The following is a 13,504-nucleotide window of genomic DNA, read 5'->3' on the forward strand; positions in this document are numbered from 1 at the left end:
GTATTTGTGTATTTGTATTTCTAATGCCTTCATTAGAAATATTTATGAGTCTTAACTGTAAAGACTGCAGAACTTACAAAAATTGTTTTTTACTTCATCCTGGTAGGCATTGCCTGACTAACTCATTTTCTACGGTTAAAATAAAAATTATCTCACATTCCTGCTGAGTTTCAGACAAAACGAATAGAAAAGAAAAAAGAGATGGACAGGTGTTCCTCTCCTTGGCTACATTTGGCTTGCACCTCGTCACAGAAGTGGGCTCCCCAGGGCTGCAAAGGCAACTATGAAATCCAGCTCAGAGCTTTTCATGAGATGTGAACATGAGGACCTATCTAAGGGGCTGATTGTGGGGTCTTTCCAAGGACCCAGTTTATACTAAAAAATGGAAAACCGTTATATTTAATAGTAGAATCCAACGTCTTTCAAAGTAAGAATGACAGCTAAACACACAGAGGGATAACATTTTTAGAATTAAAATAAAAACAGGTAACCCAGGAAGTAAAAACCAGCTATACTGATCATACAGTTACATAAGCATCACCCCCAAAAAAGAAACCCAAACAAAAACCCAGAAAACCACAATAATAACAAAGAGAACTGCATTTAGTCGTCAATATTTAAGAAGTAAAAGCGTGAGAAGAAAACATTTGGTAAACAGACGAGGCATTGTAAGCTGTCTATAGACTGGCAACCATTTATAAGCTAATTTAATCAAAACCATTTCCACATGATCTCATCAGCAGACTATCTGAACATAAATATTGTTGTTTCACTTTAAAATGTCACTTTCGTGGTGACCTTTGAATCTTATGTGCCATCTGCTAATAAACATGTCTGAAGATGTGCAACCCCGGACCTCAGCTCTTGTTGCTATATTAATCTTTCAGACAAGCCAAGCATCTGAGAGAGAAAGCGGACAATAACCAGGCGAACCCGGGCTCCATCGCTCAGGACTGCAAGAAATCAAAGTCGGCCATCTAGCCGCTCTCAGAACCCCGTGGCCGCCACCGCATCCTTATAAACCTGTCAGCACACATGAGGGTGTCTGTGTTCGAGGAAATGAATGACTAATACCATGCTTTGAGTCTTATGTGAAGACAACACTATTCTAACACAAGAGATAATATACATGGTACTGTTTATTCGGCTGGGGGAAAATAAAACTTGGAGCATTTCCCTTGGAACTTGAGCTCAGATCATAACTCATTTGCCCAGAGGCAGCAGAAATCTGATCCTGCTACTGGAGCTTAAAACAACAATTAATGAAAAGTGTTAGAAACAGAGCTCACGTTTTAAAATGATTAATAGAGAAGTTGGATTTGGTTCTGTTGTTACGATTGTTTTGTCGTGGCGCTTGTGTTCAGTTATATCCTCTCATTTGAAATAATGCTTGACAATTCAAAACTTAACCAATGACGTGCTGTGGAATGTGATGGTTGTTGTCTTCATATAGAGTCACACGTTTCTCTTTTTATGCAGATATTTGTAATCTTCATCCTATATCGATATGAATAACTTAAGGTGCACTACGCGGAGATGTATGCAAATATGTTTGAAATCAGGTCAGATATTTGATTAAAAATATGAAATAATGCTAGGAACAAGTAGTTTCCATATACTCCAGGAATTTACAGAACAAAACCAAACCGAGCCGTTGTGGGTTTTGAGCTCCATGATCCCATTAGCAACCCGGGGGCGTCTTGCCTTCACATCCACTTTCCTGGACTCCACTCTGTCTTGTGGAAATCGTGCCCACCCCCATCCGTGTGTTGTAGCCACTCGCTGTTTTTTGCATCAAGAATGTCTTTATTAACGTCCTCTGGACTTGGGACAGTGAGTAGGATCAAAATAAATAATGTACATGGCGGGAAGGGAAAGCCTGTTGGAGAAGCTTCCGGCCGGCCACGCTCTGGACCAGCATGTTGGAATCCAGCGTGGGGGCCAACGCAGTAAAACTTTGGTCAGTTTCCGTGTGAAGTGTTGTTATTGTTGTTCTTTCATTCTCTCACTCTCGTCTTTTAAATATCACCTCAGTGAAACCCATCCGGGAGGCGGCCAACCCGCAGTCATCCTGCCCAGCAGAGGAATTAGACAGAGGCTGTATCTGCGAAACTGCCCAGCGGCCTCCTGGGTGACTCGTGCCGGCTTCCTGGCCAGCCGGCGTCGTCTCGTTGTTCAGGCTTTCTTCTTATTGATTGCAAACGTTGTGCAATGACAAAACACTATATGGTCTAACTGTGCGACCCAACCTGAAAATAGGAATAATTATGTAAGATTTCACAAGCAAAACCACCACAAATCATGATCTGGCTGACTCACACGCGACTGGAGAATAAACAAACAGCACCATAAGGAAATAACTCCAGGGTTGTTGTTAATGATTCCCATGTGGGGAAGTCCGTCTGTACTGGGAGGGTTGGGTGCCCTTGCAGGAAGTAGGCTTTGTTACATAAACCTGGGTCCTTGTGAGAAGAACAGCATGTTTGTGAAGTTGGGGTTCGCAAAGGTAACAGTCCTGTCGCCTAACCCAGGGCCACAGGGCTCCTAAATCATTCCCTTGGAGGAGGACAAGCCGTTGCTTCTGCCAGGGTGCAGCCACCTGAGGCTCTGCCCTCAGGAACGAGGTGGGGGCTTATTTCGGGCAGGTCCTGAAAGTGGTTCTTCGTTCACCTCACGCAGTGAGCACAACTGCCTGTTACAACGACGCCCAGGCCGTCAGCTTGGTGGGAGAGAGACAAGCGCGGGAATGAGCAAAGCCAGTTGGCTCTCAGGACCCAGGTATCTGAAGCATCTCACAGGAGCTGTCCTCAGAGCTGCCACGTCACTGAGCCCGCAGAGCGGCCAGTCTGGTGGCGGGAATAGAGATTTGCATAGGAGCTCAGTGTCCTGCCAGATAATTTATTCATAGTCCCATGCCCTCTGCCTGCTGGGAGAGCCACAGGAAGGCCTTCAGCTATCTTCCCCGGAACAGCAGCACTTCCTGGGCTTTTTAAAAAAATTACCAATGCAAATGATGGGTGGCCTGCAGTCCCTGGCAAGGACCTGCCGCCTGCTTAGTTCTAAAGCGCAATGTTATATAGCGTTGGGGAAACCATTAAGTAGATTTATTGAAAGAATGTTTCTTCGGCACAAGGAGATCTTTTTGATGAAAAATGGAACTCATTATTCTTTAAAGGACACAGATTGACTTATCTCCTTTATCAATTACAGTGTCTGCTTTCAGCTTTTCTCAATCAGCGCAGGGCTTTTGTAGTCACTTCCCAGTGCTGAGGCCAATATGTTTTGTGAAAACACATTTTTACATTTTAATTGGAAATATAATATTGTACTTTGGAACTCTGACCATCCTTCCAGTCCAACTTGCCAAAGATCAATGACAAGACACCACCCATCAGGCTATGACAGACATCCCACTCCTTTCCTGGGGTGACCCCTCGGAGAAGATGCCCCAGCATTCTCCCAGCAAGCAGTTGTGATTTTAAAAAATAATTTCAATCAATTTTGTGCACCATAAAGTAAAAATAGCTGAATAAAAATGCCTAGTGAATGGAAATGTGGTCCAGATTTCGGACTGGCATTTAAATCCTCTTCTGGCAGGTGAGTTAGCACTGTAACTGCCCAGGGTTTGCTTTGTACCTTTTCATTTCCAAAGGTCTTTTGTTACCCTTATGGCCAAGAATGACAGAGAAACTAGTGGTTTTGCACACAAAGCTGTTAAGTCGTATGAAATTATCTTTGACTCTGGTAGCCCAACCCGCCATGATATGAACACCTGGTAAATGTATAAGCCACACCTTGAAAAAGTGGACAAAAAATGACCTATCATCTAGTACTTCTTGGAGAAATACATTTAAAATCTCACATGCAGAGATGGATACTCATAATAACCCATAGTGTCACTGCTGATATGATGTTATACCCTCAACCCCAGGGAACTGGGCTTTTAAATCAAGAGCATGGCAAAAACCCTTCACTCACTTCTGAAGACTGTGGGCTCATGGGACCTCCTTCTTCCATCTCCTCATTTTTCATTTATATTCTTTCCCTAGGCTAGCAGACCTATAGCAATCCCTATCCTGAGATAAATCCCTGCATTTTCACAGTCTCGTGTGCAGAACTTCATGAGGAAAGACTGTAATACCCGGTTCAGAGGAAAGACTTCTGTAGACCTCGCCAAACTCCGCTGTCCATTTCTGAGAGGCGCCACCCAGGTCCCATCTCACCTTGCAGCACTTGTTCAGACGTCATCTTAGGGGAACCTTTCCTTTTAGGTTCTAGCCTTGCACCATAAGCAACAGCTCCTTCACTGTAGCTCCAGCTCGCACTAGCGTGTGCTAGGAGTTCAGAAAATAATGAAACAGCTTCACTTTCAAGAGTTCTCATTGTAGTGTGAGGAAAGAGCAACAAGGAGATGAGCCCGGAGAACTGGACACGCTGCACTCCGAAGTGTGATGGTGAGCAGGGCACCTGCTCTTCAGTCTGTGACTTCGCTGCCTCCTCTGTCCTCCTGAGCCTTGGGCACGATGCTGTGCATCCTGGTGACGCTGTCTGATAAGCCGAGCCTGCTTCAAATGGTCTCTTACCTTAGTAGCTGTCTTACGCCTGCCGCACTCCAGACGTCCACTGCCCCTCCCACACACACATCCTAGGGCGAAATCTCTTTAAGCTCACCAACACTCAGGAGGCCAGTCAACCCACTTTTTTTTGTATGTTCTGATCTGGAGCGGTGCTCACCTCAATACAGTAACTACTCAATAAATGTCTGTTGATTAGATGAACAACATGGAAAAACTCTGCCATGATGGTTTTCCCTATCTAATTATACCAATGGGGACCTGGACAGAGAAGTCTGGCCTATTGGATGAAGCCTCCTGCCTGGGAACAAACTTCTAACTCTAGTTCAGTCAGCGTGTAGCTTTGCTGAAGTCTCGTAACATCCTCAAAGTTCAGTTTTTGCACCAAAACCCAGGGAAACGAACGTGGGGAGCATATGGACTATTTTGAAAGTGTACATGCCATGAAAGTAAACACACTATTTCAGTCCAATAGTGGGGATTAGGAAAGAGCAACGATCGAGAGATCTAGTCTAGGGTTCAGACAGCCTCACCTACTTTCCACATTTCAAGTGGGCAAGGCTTCTTATAATCATATGCTAATTCTTACTTTCAACATAGTAAACAACGAAACCTAATGAAGACTGTTCTCCCAAATGTCGTGTTGGTCAGATGAAGATGTGACTTTGGCGAGGAATGCAGTCCTCCTGGTCTCAGCTTCCACACACATAAAATGACAGCCCCAGAGAGCAATGTACGGTACACTTCCCATGGTGCCTTTAGTCCTGTGCTGTGCTTACTTTCAAGCTTCCTCCGTAAGAGAGGCGAAGTTTTTATCAAATGCCTGAAAGGAAAATACCACTCCTGTGTCACTTAGAGTCCTTTCAGCTGCAAGTTATGAAAATCAATTCAAACCACCAATGAGAAATTTGCTATAAAGCCAGAGAAGTGTTTTGCACAACCTAAGAGTGGAAATACAGAAGCACAGAGACAGGAAGTAGAAGGTCCTGGGGAAACTAGGAAGTTCTCCCTGTCTTTCCATCCCCATTCTTTTTCTCTGTCTCTCCCAAACCAGCTCCTGCTCGTCAGGCGCACACATTGGAGAACATGGCAAACAATAGACCTCAAGACAGTACATACCTGAAGAAACACTGCCTTTCTCTTTTGATTTCACTGCCAAGGTCTGAGGATGTGACTCCTGACTGGCCCAGCTTGGACTGGGTATTCAGCCCTTGGCCCATGTTGTACAAATATAGCTGCCCTAAGTCTACCCCAAGGAGCAGTGTGGAGTCGTCATGCGAGACGACAGAATTACTGTTTAGGGAGACAACCCGGTAGCTAACTGCCTCAACTACTTCCCACATTTTTACGGGGGCAAGGCTCCTTATACTCGTGCTAATTCTTAGTTTCAACATAGTAAATACGGAAACCTAACTGAATAATGTCCTCCCACGTGTCATAGATTGGTCTCAAGTTTGTAAAGGCTGTAGCATTTTGTTTGGTTTTGTCTAATCCTTTCAGTCTTGAGTTTCAAGGGTCTGATGAACCACAAAATATGCTGAATGAGTCATAAAACTACCTAGATTAAAAAAAAAAAAACAACTTTCCAGTGATTCCAAACTAATGTGTTAGTCTCCTTCCCTTCAGCACACACAAATAATGAAAACCAAAAAATATATATATATTGTTAATGCAGTAAAGTGGTCAAACATCCTCTTATTTCTACAGGCCAGAAAACCAAAAACTTCTTCCTTGCTTTTGTTATCCTGAAAGATATTAACCAGAAGGGATTTCAGAGTCTTGCAGTTGAGGTTGGGAGACTGAGGTAATTTTCATCTCATTTTCTTTCAAACTTCACTCATGAATATTCAAGAAGGTCCAAAGAAGACAGGGGGCTTCTTGTTGTCTGGTTGGCTGGTTTGTTTTGAACAGCTGGGAGGCAGAAAGTAGAATTAGAAATTTGGTTTGAAAACTAAAGTGGCTGAGGAAGCCAAACTGCCTCCGAGAAGAATGGGAGGATGCGAAGTTCTGGAGGAGGCTTTGATGGGGACAGAGTGAGTGTTTCCTGGAGTAATTCTTCAGGAGTGAGTGGCCAACACCTTCCATTTCCTTGTGAACTTCCCCAGATCTTCTATGTGGATAGTCATTTTTCAGAATGGAGTTTGACCACTGGGTGTTCATTTTATAAATTCAGAGGAAGAAACAAGACCTCTATTCACCAACTCAAGATGATTAATAAGTTCCCAGCTTTGGCAAAGACCAGGCCTGGATGTGAACCCCAGGAAGAACCCAGCAAATGGATTATCCCTGAATCTCTGATATCAGGGACGTTCAGAACTTTTGTTTTTCTTTTCAGGAACGAGAGTTGCTTCCACTGTTATCCCAACCTGACATGCAACACCTGCTTACACATCCAGCTCCACTATAACACCGGCCTCTGTCTTGGGAGCAGAAGAGGCCGCAAGCCTGAAGATGCCGAGCTAAGCAAATCTTGCCTTCTAGTTTCCGACCTTAGCCAAATTCTAGTGTACCAGTCAGTTAACAATATGGATAGTGCCTGTCCTTAAGTTAGTCTCCATGAAAACCCAAATAAAGCCTAAAGTAAATGTGTACTCTCCAAAACTTCCCGTCCATTTGGAAGACGAAATAGAAACAAGATATTGGGAGAAAATGCTGGGAGAAACAGACAGACCTACTTTAGGAGGCACTGACTTCAGCTTTTTGTGTTCCCACATGCTTGCAGGAAGCATCCTGAGGGAACTTGGCCAGCTCCCCAGGTTGTGAGATTGAAAAAGAGAGCTACCCTGGATTCCTCATCTAGTGACGTAGGCTGACCAACTATAACCAAGACATTATAGGAATCTAATTTGCATGTTTCTTTTCTCGGGATAAATTCCTGTGAAAACTGAGACTTTGGGAGCTCACAGGCCCTCCACACCCACCACCTGCACCGCCAATAACATTCCCAACTACGGGCTTTCACTCCTCCACCTGTCACCAAGGGAGCTGTGATGGGCGTGTTTATGGGCTGGGATTCCAAGTCAGACTGCCCGGCCTCAACTCCTGGCTTTCCCACTCACTCCTTATAAGTTCCAGGAGGTGACCTTAACTCCTCCAAGCCTACTCTTCTCAGTGATAAATCGAGGGTGGCAGTGTGGGTCTGTGGATTAAATAAATTCCAGGAGTTACTATATATAAAGCGTTTTAATTGTGGGAGGCACGGTGTAAGCTCTCATAAGTGTGAGTTATGTTGGACCAAAGGGGATCAAGGAACTAATAAATAAGTATTGATCAACTACTATGTGCCAGAAAGCGTAACCAAGTGCCGTGAAGGGAACAGGGCAGAGAGGAGTGAGGCACAGGCCTGTTATGTGTCATAGAATTTTGGTTTCTTAAAGGTGACTACAAAACATGCACACAAACAATGTGATCCTGAACTGAAAGTTCTCAGAGACCCAGGGCAGGGAGCATTTGCAGAGAGTTCCACGGGGCCTCTCAGACCTCCGGGTCACTTTTGAGACACCTCTTCCGCAAAGCCTGTCAGTCTCGGGGTGGCGAGAGCCGCTGACAGAGAAGAGAATATTTTTTACCACGGGATTCCACATTCCCACACACGTCCTGCAGCGCCTCCTTCTCTGTCCTTGGGGAGCCAAGGGAAGGTGGTGAGAGAAGCTAGGAGCGACCCAGCCCCTGCAGTCAGGGAGACTAAAGCTAGTAAGGCGCCTCTGAAATGTGAGGCCAAGCTGGGCTGGGCCTTTGTCAGTCTAAGTTTCTTGGAGAGGGAGGGGGAAAACTGTAAACACCCAAGTCCTCCTGGCCAGTATGGAAGAGACATCAAATTTGTCCCTTCTACTCTACCTGGTCAAAACTATGCCACTACTACAACAGTCTCTCTGTATTGTTTCTCAGCACACTACCCTGAGCGAGGAGACACAGGAATCCCCCAGAGTGAGTGATAAAATGACCTACAGTGGGCTGAGGGGTCAGGCTCTCAGTGAGGGCAGTAGAAGTAGTGAGGGAGAACAGGAGAAGCTGGGTGGATAAAGAAGGCAGGCTCCAGCCAGCACCGCGTGGGTGCAGGGGCGGCTGGGAGGCGACAGAGCCCGGCCCCAGGGCCCCAGCTTGGGGAGCTGCTCAAGCTCCGCCCACTGTCCACTCAGACAAGGGGGAGGTGGTGGGGAGCAACTTGGTCATGAGTTTGGTTCTGAGCTTGATGAGTTTGAAAGACCTTCAGTGAGGAAAGAGGACAGAGTATTGAACGTCGGGAGATACAGCAACGTTGAAAGAAGGTATTTGTGAGTCATAGCACCTGGGTGGCGATCACAAGTCACCCAGATTCCTGAGGGTTCCTGAAGAATCAGAAAACAGCAGAAGGTCAAGGACAAAGCTTTGGGATGCACCGGTGTTTACAGGGTGGGCTGAAGAGGGAGGCTTATGGGAATCTGAGAAGGGGCAGGAGTAGTAAGCAAAGGATGGCCGGGGAGGACAAGGACGTGAGGACTGTCGGCTGCCACGGGAAGGAAATGAGTGACGAGGGAAGGAAGGCTCAGGGTCCTCAGCGCCGGCTTCGGGAGGCCGTGGGGGACCTTTCACTGTCCCGTTCAGGAAGGCAGCAGGGCAGGAGAGGTAAGGAAGGAAGCTGGCTTTCCTTTGGAGGCCATGGCTGTGTGGGTTACGAGGATGGCCCTTGGGTGGACGCAGATAAAAATGTGTCGTCTAGTGTAGAAAAGCCGTGATTAAACTGTTCTGCTAGATTAAGAGAGTAAGGAATGGTTGTAAATGACATTTTCTTTTTTCTTTCCTTTTCTCTCCCTCAATGCGGAATTCACCTGGGCAGCTGTGTGATTGTTCAATCAGTAGCATCTGGTGGGAGGGACCCTGTGCCAGGTTTGGGTCTGGCCTCGCGGTCAGTCTCCTGCTTGCTCCCTTTGGGGTCACACCTCCTCTGACTCTCTCTCTTGGAGCTCACCACCGTGCTGTAAGAGGCCCAGGCCACACAAAGAAGCCAGATGTGCTCCAAACCACCGCCAGCACCAACTGGCAAGCGTGCGAGGCACCACCTTGGAAGTCTCAGCCTGATAAAGCCTCAGATGACCTCAGCCCCTGCCAGCATCCCAAGGCGCAGAAATACCACCCAGCTGAGCACAGTCAGCCCGCAGACTTGTGAGAAGCAGTAAAAGAATTGCTGTTTTGGCCACAACACATTTGGGGTGGCTTATTACACAACAGTAGGTAACTAAAGCAGTTTGCATTCATCCATACTTCCCATGCAGCCTGATTGCTGGAGAAATTGATACATGAAAACCACAAATTACCACTACCTCAGCGGCATAAAAGCCACCCCATTATTCCTTCCGCTTAGAACAGAGGGCTGGAGATCCTTTCACCTCTCTCCTTACACGTGCCCACCATGGGGTGAGTGTCTCAGATGTGAAACAGAGGCAGAGAGGACTGGGAAGAGGCCCCTGGAGAGAGGGTCTTCTGGGAATGAGTTATCAGAGTCACTGGAGGCCGGGGCCATTTTTACAGAGGGGCATCACACCAGGTTTTTGCTTTTTGCTTCCAGTCATCTGCATAGGAGAGTCAGATGCCGTGACTAGGTGGGCCCAGATGCCTAAATCCCTGCTCTTTCTTGCCCCAAAGGCCAATTGTAATGATCCGCTCTGACGCTTCAGCGCAGTAACCACGAAGTTGCGGCTTTATCCAACATGATCACTTGACACTTCCCAGACACTGTGAGCTCTACCCAGCCATGTAGCCTGCTCCAAACTCTCCAGATCTCTGTCTTATGCTGCTGCAGGGCAGGCCCAGCACTTGTTTTGAATTTGGGGCCCTGGTTGGTAGGTCAGGAAAGAATGACAAAAGCCTGAAATATCTTTCATGTTATTTCAGGGGCAAGGGATCCCAGAGGAATGTCAGGTTACTAGGAGGATGTGGGCCTAGGACCACACTTTGAGCTAGAAACGAAAATGCTTAGAAAGCTCTGGTTCGACTACTTTGACCAAAATTCCATTTTTCTTGCTGCATAGATAACTTGAGAATTAATAAGTGAATTCTTTCATGACAGAAAATTATGAAAGCTCACACCATTTTATAACTGCATTTCAGACTTGAAGGAATTTCTAGCATAACCCTTGCATTTTGATACTGTCTAGAACATAAAAGATAACAGGAAGCCTCTATTACTAGGAAAAAATAAAACTAAACAAGGTGGTCTGTGGTGAGTTAGCGTGTTATGGAATTAATTTCACATCCAGGTTTGGATGATCTCATAAATTGTTCTTTGAGTTGGCAATTTCACCCTAGCCTGCCAGATTGAATTATTTCCTTGTAAGTGAGACCCCCTGTCAAGTCTGTAATTGAGAACATCTTGTGTGTCTTGGCTGGCATGAACAGGAGAAGACAGCTGCCCACAAGTATCTGAGAACTGTGGGCTTGAACTCAGCCACACAACCCGGGGTGGACAATCGGTGATATTGTTCAGTGTACCGCCGCAATATCAAGTATGTGCGGGGGTGGAGGATAGGAGGGAGGCCCTGGAACACTGTCTCTGACTTGGGTCTATTTAGAGTGTGAAATCTCTTTCAGACTCCTGGGTTCAGACTCTTGGGTCCAATGCCCACAGAACAATAGAATTTCCCAAACTTGAAAGACGTTGGCCCAAGAGATGGACCACAGAGTCCCACCCGCAATGGCTTCTGAGGTCTCTTCCTGACGAGAAGCACTCACGTGTTTGAGGATGAAAATAGCTTCCTTGGGACCAGAATCTCAGATCCTTTTGATCTTGTGGACAGGAATAGGCCTACAAGAGAATGACCTTCTAGAAATGAAAGCAGCATAGCTGAAGTCTCATTTTGACCCTGCTAGGTACAACACATTGCTCTCCAAAGCTGTATTCTTTTGTCCAGGGGAAAGAGTCAACAGATTCTCCTACATGACATGGAGACAAGTCCTCCAGAGGCTTATGATGACCTGACTCCCAGCCCCAAGTCTGATTCTACAGCTCCCAGGATTACTGCATGCACATCACCTTTTCCCTCTGAAATCTGAAAAGGAAACAGCCATGTAAGATCTAGTGCTTCATGAAAGACCATGGCATCTGATCCAGAAACCATGTTTGCTGCTAAAACCAATGGCCTTAGGTCTTCCTCCATGACTACCACCACATCTGCCAGGACCTACAGGCCCCGTGCCAGGAAAGCCCAGCTGTAAGAGGGTCAGGTGCGGCACTCTACTTGGCCACCTCGGCTGGGTGGTGAGGTGGCTTTGAATTTTGGCTCGTGGCTGTCAGAGTACACCTCTAGAAACTCTTTTTGTAGGCTGGGGATGTAGCTCAGTGGTGGAATGCTTGCCTAGCATGCACGAGGCCCTGGGTTCAATCTCTAACACACTAAAACAAAACAATATCAAAAAAACAAAGCTACTTTTAACCCTTTTAGAAAATCACACTTTTTTTTTTTTTTAGAGAAAAGGGCGGCTCTACTACTATTTAGAGGGTGAACAACCATGCCGGTTTGCCCAGGACTGAGAGGCTTCCTGGAACAGACTTCTAGGGCTCAAACTGGAAACTCAGGCAAGCTGCGACAGTGTGTACCGCAGGAGCCGAGGAAATTGCTAAGTTCTCGGTAGGTCCGTACAAGCTGCCCTCTAGCTGGGGGCTGATTAGGTACTTCGGGATGTTCAGGCAGTTGTTCTCTCTGCTGCCCAACATGCGTAATTCTGAGATCTGGACCAGAGGAACCTCTGAGCAAACTGTGTCTTCTAATGCCAAAGAACAAAGATCCTGTGCAGACGTACAAGACCCTGGGTTACCGCACGCTCTCTTCCTAGGCGTTCCCCGCTCCAAGGGTTGGCCTGCCTTCTGGGACCTGGCAAATCACATTGAAAGGCCAGTTTGGAGCCTCGGCAACCCAAATGTGTTGTGAGATCTGAGAGAACTGACGGCTGGTCAACAGATTTTCTCCTCAGGCCATCTGTGTATCTTCACAGGGCTCTGAGTCAGAGACCTAGGCTTAATCAAAGGTAGTCACTTGGCTAAGTCTAGAAAAGATACACAAATTAGGAGTGGATACATTTGGTTTTGCCCGGAGATGATGTGACCTACAAGAAAGAATGCAAAATAACATGAAAGTCAGTCTTGCTCTTGTGACGCAGAAGCTCTGAGATGCTGCCAGCCCATTTGGAGCACACGGTTTTGGGGGCCGGGTCACTGAGTCACTGAGGCTGGAACGTGAGCATCGAAGACGTTCTGATTCAGTTCCCTTGGCCAAAATCCAGCTTCTCCATCCGTCAGATCTGTAGGCAGCACTGGGAAGAGGGTAGGGCGTGAAGTCACACTCGGGGAGTCTAAGGAGCGGCGGCAGGAAGCCCTCGGCCCTAAGGGACTCCCTACTTTATACGTTTCTGCGGCATCTAACCACCTGAGCACTAAATAATAAGACTGAAATGTCACCAAGCAGTGCTGGGACGCCAGATTCAAGTTTCCGAAACTGGAAAAAGTTTGTGGCTGTGTCTGCATTGTTTGGAATTCTGATCTGAGGGCTAAAATTGCAGCTAACTTCTGGGAGGAGGAGAATCTGTCACAACTTGAAGCGCTGAGAAGATCTGAGCCCTGAGCTTCCAGCAGCCCGGTTTCATGCTGCTCCCTTCCCAGCCCTTCCAGGCCACGCTGATCTTCTGTGTTTAGTTTTCTGGACGTACCTGGCTTTCTGCTCCCCCCTGCTCCCTTCTGCTTTCCACGGCTCGCTGCTCTCTGCCCAGGTCCCGTTCCCCTTTGCGGGTGCCGTCGAAGTCCCTCCCCCAGCTGGAAGCCCTCCTGCACTCTTGGACCATTCCTGGCCTGGAACTCAGGGGCTCCCGTTCATTTTCTCCCTGCCGGCTGGGGAGTCCCAGGCCCCGGGTGCTGGCGTGTAAGTGCTTAGGTGTGCTCCTCTGTGCTCCTCAATGGACTG

The 13,504-nt window shown here is 46.9% G+C and overlaps 1 protein-coding gene across 6 annotated transcripts in view; it reads left to right on the plus strand.

Annotated features, from left to right (window-relative positions):
* The window catches only part of Stau2 (staufen double-stranded RNA binding protein 2), a 238,823-nt gene extending 236,846 nt beyond the window's left edge, over positions 1 to 1,977 (plus strand). For 5 of the 6 annotated variants that reach the window (XM_013518156.1, XM_013518160.1, XM_013518159.1 and 2 more), the window contains one exon: positions 888 to 1,977. In XM_013518156.1, coding sequence (XP_013373610.1) covers positions 888 to 981 — 94 coding nt within the window. In that variant the 3' untranslated portion in view covers positions 982 to 1,977. The remainder of the gene's footprint in view (positions 1 to 887) is intronic. The other variant, XR_001235505.1, reaches the window with a different exon arrangement.
* Positions 1,978 to 13,504: the final 11,527 nt, after the last annotated feature.

Source organism: Chinchilla lanigera, unplaced genomic scaffold, assembly GCF_000276665.1.
Source record: "Chinchilla lanigera isolate Chin_1 unplaced genomic scaffold, ChiLan1.0 scaffold00043, whole genome shotgun sequence".
NCBI lineage: Eukaryota > Metazoa > Chordata > Mammalia > Rodentia > Chinchillidae > Chinchilla > Chinchilla lanigera.